The sequence below is a fragment of the Somniosus microcephalus genome, chromosome 1 (genome assembly GCF_052327205.1).
Source record: "Somniosus microcephalus isolate GS21.2 chromosome 1, FLI_Smic_1.0, whole genome shotgun sequence".
Lineage (NCBI taxonomy): Eukaryota > Metazoa > Chordata > Chondrichthyes > Squaliformes > Somniosidae > Somniosus > Somniosus microcephalus.
The window spans coordinates 97269710-97284152 of NC_140987.1; the positions used below are offsets into that span (position 1 = coordinate 97269710).

At 40.0% G+C, this 14443-nt stretch overlaps 1 protein-coding gene across 2 annotated transcripts in view; it reads right to left on the bottom strand.

Moving 5' to 3' along the window:
* Window positions 1–14443, bottom strand: part of LOC147124248 (prolow-density lipoprotein receptor-related protein 1-like) — a 136171-nt gene that overhangs the window by 51542 nt on the left and 70186 nt on the right. For both annotated transcript variants that reach the window (XM_085984223.1, XM_085984218.1), the window contains exons 34-41: window positions 13005–13176; window positions 12387–12611; window positions 11685–11803; window positions 11456–11595; window positions 10547–10685; window positions 8689–8835; window positions 7521–7643; window positions 5693–5815 (exon numbers count right to left, since the gene is read on the bottom strand). In XM_085984223.1, the coding sequence (XP_085840349.1) occupies window positions 5693–5815; window positions 7521–7643; window positions 8689–8835; window positions 10547–10685; window positions 11456–11595; window positions 11685–11803; window positions 12387–12611; window positions 13005–13176 (1188 nt within the window). The remainder of the gene's footprint in view (window positions 1–5692; window positions 5816–7520; window positions 7644–8688; window positions 8836–10546; window positions 10686–11455; window positions 11596–11684; window positions 11804–12386; window positions 12612–13004; window positions 13177–14443) is intronic.

Consider the following 14443-nt stretch of genomic DNA (forward strand, 5'->3'; position numbering starts at 1 on the left):
AAATGCTAGAGTCCATTATAAAAGATGTAATGGCAGAGCACTTGGAAAACAGTGACAGGATTGGACAAAGTCAACATGGATTTACAAAAGGTAAATTGTGCTTGACTAATCTACTGGAATTTTTTGAGTATATAACTGGTAGAATAGATAAGGGAGAACCAATGGATGTGGTGTATTTGGACTTTCAGAAGGCTTTCAATAAGGTCCTGTGTAAGAGATTAGTGTGTAAAGTTAAAGCACATGGGATTGGGGGTAAGGTAGTGTCTTGGATAGAGAACTGGTTGGCAGACAGGAAGCAAAGAGTTGGAATAAACAGGTCTTTTTCCAAGTAGCAGGCAGTGGGGTACTGCAGGGATTGGTCCTTGGACCCCAGCTAGTCAATATATAATGATCTAGATGAGGGGACTAGATGTAATGTCTCCAAGTTTGCAGATAACAAAGCTGGGTGGGCATGTGCTGTGAGGAGGATGCCAAGAAACATGACAGGTTGGGTGATTATGTGCTACTGCCCAATGTGGATAAATGAGGTTATCCACTTCAGTGGCAAAAACAGGAAGACATTATCTGAACGGCAATAGATTGGGAAAAGGGGAAGTGCAACAAGACCTGGGTGTCTTTGTGCACCAGTCACTGAAGTTAAGCATGCAGGTGCAGCAGGCGGTTAAGAAGGCAAATGGCATGTTGGCCTTTGTAGGGAGGGAGAGTACAGGAACAAGGATGTCTTGCTGCAGTTATACAGGGCCTTGGTGAGACCACACCTGGAGTATTGTGCGCAGTTTTGGTCACCTTATCGGAGGAAGGATGTTCTTGCCATGGAAGGAGTTCAGTGAAGATTCACCAGGCTGATACTGGGATGGCAGGAATGACGAGGTGTGATTGGGTCAATTAGGCTTATGTTCAATAGAGTTTAGAAGAATGAGGGGGGATCTCATTGAAATGCATAAAATTCTAACAGGACTAGACAGACTAGATGCAGGATGTTCCTGATGGTGGGAGAGTCCAGAACCAGGGGTCAGTTTAAGGGGTAAGCCATTTTAGGACTGATGAGGAATTTCTAGATTGGTGAACCTGTGGAATTCTCTGCCACACAGGGCAGTTGAGGCCAATTCATTAAATATATTCAAGGAGTTGGATATATTTAAGGCTAAAGAGATCAAGGGATATGGGGAGAAAGCAGGGACAGGGTACTGAATTTGGATGATCAGCCATGATCTCATTAAATGGTGGAGTGGGCTCAAGGGGCCAAATGGCCTACTCCCATCTTCTATGTTTCTATGTAAAGTAGACCAGAATCACTGCCAACACACTTCTAGCACCATACTTGGGGAATGGAGAAGGAATTAACATAGGAACAGGAGTAGGCCATTCAGCCCCTCATGCTGGTTCCACCATTCAATTAGATCATGGCTGATCTGTGATCTAACCTCATACCAGCCTTTGGCCCATATCCCTCAATACCTCTGGTTAACAAAGCCATCAATCTCAGATTTAAAATCAAGTGATCCAGCATCAATGGCCGTCTGCAGAAGAGAGTTCCAAACTTCTACCACCCTTTGTGTAGACGAGTTTCCTAATTTCCCTGAAAGGTCTGGCTAATTTTTAAGACTATGCCCCCTAGTCCTAGAATCCCCAACCAGTGGAAATAGTTTCTATCTATTCCCCTTAATATCTTGTAAACTTTGATCAGATCACCTCTTAACCTTCTAAATTCCAGTGAATACAACCCTAATTTGTATAATCTCCTTGTAACTTAACCCTTGAAGCCCAGGTATCATTCTGGTAAACCTACACTGCACTCCCTCCAAGACCAATATATCATTCTTAAGGTGGTGCCCAGAACTGCACTCAGTACTTCAGGTGTGGTCTAACCAGGGTTTGTACAGCTGCAGCATAACTTCTACCCCCTTTTATTCTAATCCTCTTAGCCTTTGATTTTCTATACCAGTTCATGACATTTTAATGATCTATGTACCTGGACCCTCAAGTCTCTTTGGACCATCACTATTTAGAAAGTATCCTGTTCTATCCTTTAGGTCCAAAGTGAATGACTTCACATTTGCCTACATTGAGCAAAACTATGGCAAATGGATTTCATTCACTTAATGTCAATATGACTGTCTATGCAATCATCCAAGTAGTTAATAAATACTGTGAATAGTTGAGTCCCCAGCAGATCCCTGCAGGACATCACTAGTCACCTCCTGCCAATTGGAGCAACTACCCATTATCCCTATTCTATCTACCATTCAGCCACTTTCCTAATCAGGTCAATAATTTGCCCTCGATTCCACAGGCTTCTACTTTAGATAACAGTTTCATATGAGACTATCAAATGCCTTCTGGAAGTCCATATAAATAACATCCATAGACATTCAATCAGGTTTGTCAGGTATGACTACTTTTCACAAATCTATGCTGGCTCTCTGCTAAAGTCTAAGGATAGGGTGACAGAACACCACAAATTTTCAGTTGATCAATGTCCCAACAGATGTTAGGCTAACTGGTCTAGAATTCCTTGGTTTCCCTTTCACCATTTTTAAATAGAGCGACATGCACAATTTTCCAAACTAAAAGGAATGGCTCCTGAAAGAAATTTGGAACATTATATATACTTAGAACATCTGCAAGGTACTCTCCTACTTCCTTTATAGTCATGGGATGGAAGCCATCTGATCCTGGGGATTTGTCACTCTGGTGCCATTATTTTCTTCATTAGTTATTTTACTTACATTAATTTTTTTTGAGTTCCTGTCCCCAATTTAGTTTTGAGATTTCTGGCATGCTTTCCTCTGCTGTAATAACTGACAAAGTAATTATTTCCTTATCACTGCTTTTAAGGGGCCAATATTGCACCTTCTTTCCTAATAATTGTAAGAAAGTGTTGATTGCTATCCCTTGCAAGTTTCCTTTCATAATCCCTTTTTGTAGCTCTTACCATCAGATCTGTGACCCTTTGCATCTTTGCCCATTTGCCAGAATCAGAGATTTGCATTTTTGTATGCTTTTGTTTACGCTGTCCCTTATCTCTTTAGTAATTAAAGGCTGTTTTAATTACTGTTATTTAATTAAGTAATAAAAGGTGAACTAGACTGCAGTTATATTCTGATGGATGGTCAGACCTGAAATGTGAACTTCTTTCCCTCCTCACAGATGCTGCCTGACTTATTCTCAGCATTCAGTTTAGATTTCAGATTTCCAGCATCATAGTATTTTGTCTCTTGCATTTTTCATAAAACTAGAAAGCAGTTTCAGGTTCACAAAAACAATGTAGCAGTAGGTCAGTCAACTTCGGATTGGATTCAATAAAAACTTAAGCACTCGTATCAATTGGGTTGGGCACAGGCTAGAATATATTGTAGACTGGTATAAAGTGGGTGGTTCAATGGACCTCCCAGGTCTTTTTAAAATACATATGGTACATTAAGATTACATAGCCATTGGGAAAGCCAAGTGCTAGAAACCTTCAAGTGCAGGATCTCTGAAAAGAGTACAAGTCATAGCCTCCAGTATAAACTGGGCCATGCTGCAGCCTTGGAGACTTGATGCGCTAAAATTTAGCAAATCACAGGAATGCAGTTGCCACTGCAAATTCAGTGGGATGCAGAATAGTAAGAGTTTGAATTCAATAAAAAGACAATATTAAAGCTAAATTGGATTAATTTGGAACAAGTTTTTAGTCTCTGGATAAATGGTTGAGTTTTTTTCCCCCCTGGTGACAGATCCAGAGGCACACTGTTTTAATTTACAAGAAAATTAAGTTTAGGTAGGCTCTGCACTATAGCAGTTTACAAATGGTTCGTCTCACTGCTTGGAGAAGGGAAGTTTGCCTGTATGATGCTAGAATACAGATGTTTAGGTCGAGGCTCCTTATTCAACTATTCCCCTTTCTCTTTCCTCAGCACCATGCCTCCCTCAAAGCTATTCACTGGCAGAAGGCAGGCTGGGCAATGGCAACCACCGTCTCAGACTTCAGCCCTTTCTAAGAGCTCACTACTGCCCTCTATCCTTTGCTATATCAACCATGGCATGCCGTCCCCATCTTTTGGCAGTTACTCTTCCACTGTCCTGCCCTACACTTGCAGCAATGGCTTTTCTTTCCTGCATCACTAGCTCCCTTTTTCCTCATCCATGTGCTGAACTTGTGACATCAGGGGCAAAGTCAGATTGTACATATGTCAACACCTAGCTCCATCAATCCACCACTGTTCTAGACTCCACAACCACTTCCAGGTCATTAGACCACCTGACAGCAAGTCCTGGATGAGTAGGGACTTCTTTAGCTGAAAGTAGACAAAAGCCAATGTTCTTGGCACTAGTCACAAACCCACTGCCTCAGGCTGCAGACCTTGGCATCTTGTGACTGAGTTGCACTTTAATCCCTGCCATTTCCATCAGCAAAACAGCTTATTTCCATCTCAACGCTGTCTATCTCTGCTCCCCATCTTAGCCCCTCAGCTACAGAAATCCTTATTTGTGCCCTTTATCACATCCAGACTCTTGCTAGTGCTCCCCTTGCTGGTCTTTATCCATGTTCCATAAACTACTGAAATTGCAGTTGCCCATATTTGATCTTGCACCAAGCCCCACCTTGCAGAACTATATTGGATCCTTGTCCCACAGCACATCAATTAAATTTAATATCTTTATCCTCACCTTTTGATGGCCTCTCCTCACCCTAGCTCTAATCTCCTGCAAATTTACCTTTCTTACTGCACCCTGGCCTCATACATTTCTTCCCCTCCCCACTGCTTTCATGCCACTGAGTCAACATTCCTAAACTCTTCCAGACAGCAATTGGTTCCTCTTCATCAAATCATACAGCACAAGAGACCATTTGGCCCAATGTGCCAGCGTTGGCTCTCTGAAAGCTATTCAATACAGCTGCACCTGTATAGTGCCTTGGGGCATTTGTAGGATTAAAAAGCATTATACAAATGCAAGTTAATCATTTTAAATTAGTGCAGAAAATATGCGTGACTGAATTAGGCTAGGTAGAAGTAATCTTGCCCAATCTGAATTATGCTGAAACTATGTATAACTTTGAACTAGGTTAAGGTAGCAATTTTCTTGATAAGTTCAAGAGTCATTATCTGCAGGTCAGTCAGCTATATCCTAAGCTAATGTTTATGCTTTGTTAAAGTATTAGATACCCAAGACCTAAATTAGGTGTAGATCAATATTCAGCTGATGTAGATTTTGGATTAACAGCCTGTAATCTGACCAATACCCATGAAATCTATTTTAGATTTAGTACTATGTCAAAAAGGAAACAGACTGCTGGCCCCTACATAGATTGGACACTTAGGACACTTGGATCATCATGGACTTGAGCTTTCATTGTACTTGGAACAGATGGTGTTAGCTACTGCAATCCATCAGTTTCGCTCTTGCTTCTGTAATTTTATTTCAAAAAATTAGTTTTTGCCCAAGCTACAGTCCAACATCATATTTGCCATGGAGATCCAAAGCAGTAGGTAGGTCACATTACTTCTGGTGCATTCCCAAAATGGTAGAACTGCTCATTTACCCCATGTCACCAGTACTACAGATATTTCACAAGGTCAAATTTCAGTTCATGGGCTCGTCTGCTCTTCCATGGCACACAAAATATTGGAAAGAAACCAAAAGTGACTACACCCCCTTCCCTACCCCTAGAGCAACATGTCAAAAGTTTTGTTCAAGGTCATATTACCACAGTTTTCCTCATCACCACCATTATCACAGTCCTTTTTGCCATCACACTTCCAAGAGACAGGAATGCATTGGAGAGATCCAGGGCCACAGCTGATTTCATGGATATGACAAATTTTCATATCTGAAACAACCAAAAAATTTTTAAGTGCAAGATTAGTTATTTTAGAAAAGCACATGTACACCAAATAGGAACAGAAGCAATTTGCTTTGTATGACTGTTTACATGGCCAAAGGGAAAGTTTCTGGTGCAAAAAATATATTGGAAACAGCAAATCTATCAGCATCTGTAAAGAGAAAAGACAACACTTTGATGTAGACCCTTCAGATCCAGGCAGGATACAGCAAAGGCTATGGGCTGTCAACATCCTGGCTGTAGTGCTCCAGAACTAGCCAAACTGTTCAGTACAGCTACAACAGTGGCATCTACCCAACAAAGTGGAAAATTGCCCAGGTATGTCCAATTACCACCCCGTCAGTCTGCTCTCAATCAGAAAAGTGATGGAAGGGGTCATTGACCATGATATCAAGCAGCACTTACCAATAACCTGCATACCAATGCTCAGTTTGGGTGCCGCTGGGCTGATAAATGGCAAGTAACATTCACACCACACGTGCTGGATGACTATCGCCCGAGAGCGAGAGCGTCTAACTACCTCCTTGACATTACTAGTCAAATCCCCCACTATCATCCTGGGGGTCACCATAGACCAGTAATTTAACTGGACTAGCCACAAATACCATGGCTACAAGAGGTGTCAGAGGCCAGGTATTTTACAGCAAGTGACTCACTTGACTCCCCAAAGCCTTTCCACCATCTACAAGGTACAAGTCAGGAGTGTGATACTCTCCACTGCCTGGAGTGCAGCTCCAACACTCAAGAAGCTTGACACCATCCAAGACAAAGCACTTTGCTTGATTGGCACCCCATCCACCATCTTAAACATTCACTACCTGCACACCACATCTGCAATGTGTACCATCTACAAAATGCACTGCAGCAACTCGCCCAGGCTTCAACAGCACTGCCCAAATCCAATGACATCTACAACCTAGAAGGACAAGGGCAGCACCACCTCAAAGTTCCCCTCCAAGTGTCACATCATCCCGACTTGGAAATATATTGCTGTTCCTTCATGGTCACTGGGTCAATATCCTGGAACTCCCTCCCTAACAGCACTGAGTGTACCTTCACATGGACTGCAGCAGTTCAAGATGGTGACTCCCCACCACCACTCCAGGACAATCAGGGACAGGCAATAAATGCTGGCCTTGCCAGCAAAGCCCACATCAAATGAATAAACAAAGACAGAAAGTTCAAGACCCAATATGTTAACTTATTCTTTGTTTATAGACTGATTGGTGTATTTCCAATTCCCAGATTTTCTTTCAATTTATTTCTATTGTTAGAAATAATGGAATTCACAATTCAGTATGTGCATTATTGTGGTCATGTGCCACAAATCTTAGTGTCTGCTTAGTTGAGTAATAGGTCAGTATTGAATTGCTCACATTTCAGCTAGTCATTTGAAAGCTTGTGTCTCACCTGATGCAATAATCACTTCACATGTGGACACAAATAAATATTCCACTGGTTGATTTGAAGGATTGCCCCATTAAATACCAATTAGTGCAGGTGGATCAAAAGGTTAAATGCATATTCTGATCAAGAATACAAAATTATATTTAATTTGAAGCAATGGAAGCACATGCAAAGCCACCATTGGTAAAAGTACTAAGACTTTGAAAGTAAAAAAGGCAAAAAACCAAGATCAAATATGGTATGTATAAGTTATATCGTGCCAGTTAGATACAAATTTGGTACTTACGACAGATTTCTGGATTTTCATCAGATCCATCTTTACAGTCAACATTGCCATCACAGTGCCATTTATTAGGTATACATTGTCCATTGTGGCACACAAAGTCTGATGGTCTACAGGTCATCTTAGCTAGTGAATAGAAGCCAGAGTGTTAAAACCATACCTTTTATTCTGTAAACTTATGCTATCCTATCATTTTGACCACTAAGCAATGACAAATCACAGCTGCTACAACCAGTTATAAAACAACCTGCAAATGGAACGTGTCAGTTTGCAGAAATTAATTGGATATTCTTTTCCTAGAACTCTGGTATTAATAGGTAGTGGATATAAGTGAATAAATCTGCCACTTAAGCCTTGCTCTCCTGAATAAAGCAAAGGTTAAAAAAAAAAAAGGGATGTGGACCATAAGGATTGCACATCAAGATGGAAATTGAGAATACTACTATAACCATTGCAGACAAATTTAGTTTCTAAATACAAATAGGAGCAAGCCAAGTTAATGCAAGAGGCCAAGGATCTACATGTTGAATTTAAGACTAAATGCAAACATTAAACCTATAAATTCAACAGCAAGACCAATTTTACTTTGCATTATGAACAGTCAGGTGATCTAGATTTTATGCTCAAGATGACTGCAGATCAGGCTTCAGAATTAGCATATGCAAATGTTGCACCCCCCCCCCACCCCTAAGGCATCTATACCAAGTCACTTTCTCCAGATTGCAAGTCTCAACAGGGTACAGTAGCATAGTGGTTATGTTACTGGACTAGTAATCCAGAGGCCTGAATTAATGATAGAGTGTTCAAATCCCACCACTGGCAGCTGGGGAATTTAAATGGTTAATTAAATAAATCCAATTAAAAAGCTGGTATCAGTAATGGTGACCATGATACTACTGTTGTAAAAACCCATCTGGTTCACTAATGTCCTTTAGGGAAGGAAATCTGCCATCCTTACCCAGTCTGGCCTATGACTCCAGACCCACAATGTGGTTGATGCTTAACTGCCTTCTGAAATGGTGGCTCACCACCTTAAAGGGCAATAAATGCTGGCCTTGCCAGCAATGCCCACATCCCATGAATGAATATAAAAAACCTTAATGTGCTGTTTGGTTATCTCCTTTCTTCAATTTTGTCATAGACATTGTACAAGAAAGCTGCTCATATGTACCTGGCCTACAATACTGTCCACCCTCCAGCAACATTCCAGATGGACACACACAGGTAGATTTTTCTGAATAACTGCTAATTTGAGGAGCAGGCACACACATGTATTCACAGCCTCCATTCTTCAAGTCCACATTGCACCAGTTTCTTCCTGTTAAAGAAAGTTTAGATCAACCAACAGTTGGACATGTGAAAAGTTGAGAATTAGTCTACTTTGTATCTTAAAGCAACAGGTTTTCCTGGAAGTGTCATAAAAGGAATGCAGTGTCAGGCTTTCCAAAATAAACAGGATGACATTGAAGTGTCTAAGGCATTGCTTCTGAAATGCAAAGTGCTCAAGTAAGGTAATGTGTTAGTGATGACATCACCTGTTAATGTTTAGTTTTAGGGTAATAAACATGGGAAGTAGGTATCCATTTGATACAGAAGTCAAAGATGCTAGAAAATGTCAGGAAGTCAAATGGTTCCGAGGTAAACAATTGCAAACTGTTTACATAGATATACTTGCAGTAAGATTAAAAAGTGAGCGTAACAGGGCACGTTTAGTAGAACGCAATTGCAGCAGCAAAATGTGTAAAGATGTACTAATTATTCTATGTTTAATTGCAGAAATGACCATACCAGTTTAGAGAGATGAAACTTACAAAAAGACACTGACATAACCCTTTTCTGGAAAAACAAAACTTAGTAGTGGTCAAGAGAAAGAATGACTCGTTTCTCAGAAATCACATGTCCTGGATGACTCATTTCCAAGAAATCAGAGGGTCTACAGGCCCCTTCAGTGAAAAGTGAAACTTGTTATAGGCTACTTTGTATAAGTTAGACACACCTAGTTAGTGATTAATGTATAGACTTTTAAATCGATTGGATCTCTGAAGGAGGGATTGGAAAATGTGTACAATTGTGTGGACTTTGAGAAGCTTGTTAGAGTTCGATTCAGACATGATCTGGAGGCTCTCCTCAGGCCTGAGTAAACCGTTGACTTCAATTAGTGGTCTGTCTTTCGACAAGCTAGTGACGTCGACCTTGTATATCACTTGGTCTGCACTTCGGGGGCTTACATCAATACTTTTCCCAAATCCTCTGGAAACAGACTAAGTCAGACATTTTCTTTTGTTGTAGTCAAAATATGGTGTATAAAAGGAGCATGGTTTAGTTTGTCAGTGTACTCAAAGATAGAAACTGAATATCCACACTATGCAGTTAAGACTGATCATCTTTAGTCATCAATAGTCTGTTCCATATACCCCATTACAAAGTCTCTTGCTTACTCAAAATGTGTTGTGAACTAGAGAAAGTAGGTTGCTTAACACCAACGATGCCAAAATATTTAAAATTGAAGTACATAAAAAAAGTGAATCAAATTTTGATTGCCAAACCCAAAAGGACAACTTTCATGCTATTGCACATCAAGCTTGTGAAAATTTTACAGATGCTGGCTGTATCATTTGAATCACAATTCAAGATCAGGGAGATTTACAACTTCCAATTATAATTGATGGATTTACAACATTTTTGACAAACTAGCATAAAGCCATTTCCAACTTAATGTGACAGCATTACCAGTCACAAAAGTGACACTTCCACAATTGCTATGGTACTAAAATCAAGGAAGCACAACATATGCTCCTTAATGTCCACTCCTCCTGCCCCACAGAATAAGAACTGTTCTAATTTATCTGAAATTAGGACAGCAACATGCCATTGGCAAAAAGACAAAGCACCCAGGTCTGCAGAAACCTCACTTCCTTAATAGTGACTGTCCATGAAGAGTGACAGTCCATGAAGGGTTTTTTTAAAAAATTGCGCTGTAAATGTACAAGTCTTGCTTTCCCTTTATTAAAAAAACAGCCCAAACTTACCAGATGGCTGCATTAACTCATGATAAATAATGAGGTCTTGAGGTCCATTCAGATTAGAGGCCAAAGTTACTAGATCTTCACCAGTGAACTTGTTGGCTTCATGGATGGCTTCATTCTCATCAATCCAGAAGGCACTATCCTGGAACAGAAATTTTCTAGTTACTTCAAGCTCATTAACCAAAATATTTCCAGTGCCCCATTCCATGCCCAAGTTTGAGCAATAGGTGCAACCCTTGTACAGTTGCATATCTAAATCAGCACTGTATCCCAGAAGTAATTGAATCTAAAATGAACATAATCCCTAAATGACTACACAAGTAGCAAGCACAGCCAATTGTGTAGTGTCCAAGGTGCATATTTTTGATAATAATTGTACCCAAGTCAGAATGTTGTGTTTGAACTTCACAGGACCTACAGATGGCAATGGTCTTAAAAAGCACCATGCCATCATCAGGATCTTGCAGTAAAGTGTTCCATGCAAAGCTTTGACCTAGCCAGTTTGATGATTGTAAGTTTTGAAATAGATTAAATATCATTGTAGGATTTAAAGAGTGAAATAACTGCAGCCTTTGGTACATGCCAGGAAGAAAATGTCTTGCATAGTATGAACTTTAACAGCTCAGTAATTTCAGATTTCTGGAATTGCAGCATTTACTCAGGTCATTTTAATCTTATTTTGGATCACAATACATTCAATATTTAACACCCCACCACCCAGTATGGTTATACATTTAGCAGCATCATTGTTCTAGACAGAAGAGTCATGGCAAGATTTGAGACGTAACAATGGAGATTCTAATTAAATTACTGAATTAACTACCCACAATAAGTTTAATATGCAATCTTATTCAATTATAAAAATTAGTCTACTTTACATATTTTGGTAGAATTTCTAACTTGCAATCTCACCTGAAATACTGCAACAGCAAAAGGATGAGCAAGGAATTCTTGTGACTGCAGCACTGTTCTTCTATCCCGACCATTTAGGTCTATGCTTGACAACACATGCAGCTTCGAGTCAACCCAATAGAGACGGCTTTTCACAAGGTCTGGGGGCAAAGCAGGTGTTTAAGTCAAGTCAAGTTTCAATTAGGTGTTAATTATGTTTATCTCGTAAAAGCAGGTTTTAATTACTTACCAAGTGCAATTCCATTTGGCCATTGAATATCTCTGGTAACCAGGAGCTGCCGAGCAGCACCATTCATTCCTGATTTTTCGATCTTTGCTGGTTCACCACAGTCTGACCAATAAACAAACCTTTAAAATACAAGAGTCAAAAAGGATGTAACCTACATTGAAGTACCAAGCTAAACAATGTTTTGCTGCTTACATCTAAACTTAAAGCAATTGCAATATTTGGAGTAGGAAAATCACATCCAGCTAGTGCTAGGGATAGTGCTACCCAATGTTCAATTGAAACAGGCTTATGGCTAATGAACCTTTTGAGAGAGGGGGTAAATATAACTGGTAAGCCTTTCTAACTCATATTCCAATCACATTTGCATTCAAGCCAGTGCATCCAGCCTTCAACTAACAGCTGATGAAGCTGCTTTTGACTGGGAGGTCAGTAAACTCGGACAATACTAATTACACCTCCAACTGCACTACCTTCCCGTTTCCATGTGTTCATCTACAGTTCCAAATCACCGGATATTCAAAAGTAATTTAATTAGCTTCAATATGCTCAAGTGAAGGCTCAAGAGTCAGTGTGAACATGCAATTTGTACCAGTTTTGGGCACAAAATCTTCCACCTTTTACACAAATTCAGATTACATTAATCACAGCACTAAATGTATCTGAACACTAGCACTAAAATTATAGAAGGTAAAACATTCATACCCCGATAGTGGATCAACTTCTATAGAACCTGGCTCCTTTAGGTCAGTGTCGAAGAGGATCATCCTTTTGGTTCCATCAAACATAGCCAGAGATATAGTTTTAGCACCACGATCAGTCCAGTAGAGGTGCTTGTAAACCCAATCCACAGCAATTCCCACAGGGATGCCTACATCCTTGACTACTATGGAAATACCAGCTCTGCCTTCCCACTTATTGATGGATACACTAAACAGGATGAAATTAATTAACTTGAGCATTCAGTTCATTTAGAGATTATACCAAATCAAATGCTTCATTTCAATGTGACACCTTAATTAGTTCCCTCTTAAGCAGCTTAATGCAGAAAAATGCAAGCAATTTATGCCTAGACAATAGTTGGTGTTGTGTAGTTACTGTGGGAATCTGTGATCCATTGCCACACCAAAGAATCAGAAAGCATGAGTTAAAGGACAGGATTACCAGACCATGGGAAAAATTGCTATAATTAAGATTGGTAGTCAATGGTCTTGATCTGAAATTCTCAACATCCAGCACACCACACATTAACTTGAAGGCTGCACAAATAAGGTAGGCAAGTTTTAGCATTAGTCTAGTATTCATGCTCAGCATTTCATTTACCTGAAGATTGCCCTCTGGCCCAAGTCAGCCCAGAAGATTCTCTGCTCTGCAATGTCAGCATCCAATGCTACAGCATTCCTCAGCTGTCCAGCTACCTGGGTGTACTCTTGGTGATTCAGTCCTAGCTTCCGGATGTCATGGCGGTTTGTGAAGATCAAATAAGGCTCTTTTCCTATGCAACATTAAAAATACATAACTGGCTTGGAAAGCCAATACTTAAAGCAAAATCCCAATGCAACTTAACAAAATGGTGCATTTGGAAATAGGCTGAGCAGTAAACATTAGGATCACAGTCAAAAACTAAAAGCAGGTAGCCATTACTATAGCTCCAGTAATTTCATACTGGATACAAGAACTGATAAGTAGAAATTGCAAGCTGAGCAAAAAAAAAGTTTATTTTTCCACAACAGTTATGCTGAATGGAGACAAAAAAAAGGTTCCCATGTCCAGTCTATCCAGCAAGTAGCCAAGTCTCATACCAGAAATCCCAGGTTCAACCCTTGGCTGTGGTCAGCCTCAAGTGCTACCAGGCAAGGTAGAAGAGGAGAAAAAAAAATGATTCCTGCTCATTTTCTAGTGACCTCTGCTGGATGTTGCACATGTGGACATTGGGCAAGAACAGAGCAGGCTTGGCTATAATGAGATAATAAAACTAAGTGCAAAACATGAGCAGTCTTAAATAAAACAATTAATGCAATCAATGAACTCATTCTAAAGCAGCAAGTACTTGCACATGATATCCATGTTGTTGGGACTAGCATTGAATAGTTGAGCTGAACTAAGTCTGGAGCTTCACAATTTCCTTTGCAATTAGGGAATATTTACATGATATGGGTTTCAAAGGGCAAATTGTGTATGGAGCAAGTAATACCTTTCATGTATACCCATTTCATGGAGAAAGTGAAATTGAAGATGGTTTTTCCAAATTAGCTGGGAGCAGAGCAGAAATCAAAGTCACTGCACCTGGTGTAGGGGCTTCCCTGTTTAAAGGCACTGGGGACAGGATAAATAATTGCAAGGGCTGTTGGAGGCATTTCAAAACTATAGCTGGTTGTGGATTTTTATCCAGAATTTAAAAAAAAAAAAAAAAAGTGTTGATCATTTATACAGCTGGGTCAGATCAAATGGAACCACACAATTTAAAAAAAATCAAAGCATTTCAAAAAAAGGAGCTTGACTAGTTCCTTATTGTAATTAGTATCACTACATACAAAGGGTAGGGAGGCTGTTGGGCCTGTACCACATGGTCAAGATCATCTACATTTGTTTAGATTTCCAAGAGGTCAAAAAATATTTTCCTACTTTGTTTCCCTGAATTGGCAGAGTTTAAATTAGATTTTTCTCAATTGATTACATAACTGCTGGTAGGAGGGAACACTAGGGATGGTTGTGATGCTTGGTTGCATGTGACTGGTACAGGTGCTATTGACTAGCCTGTC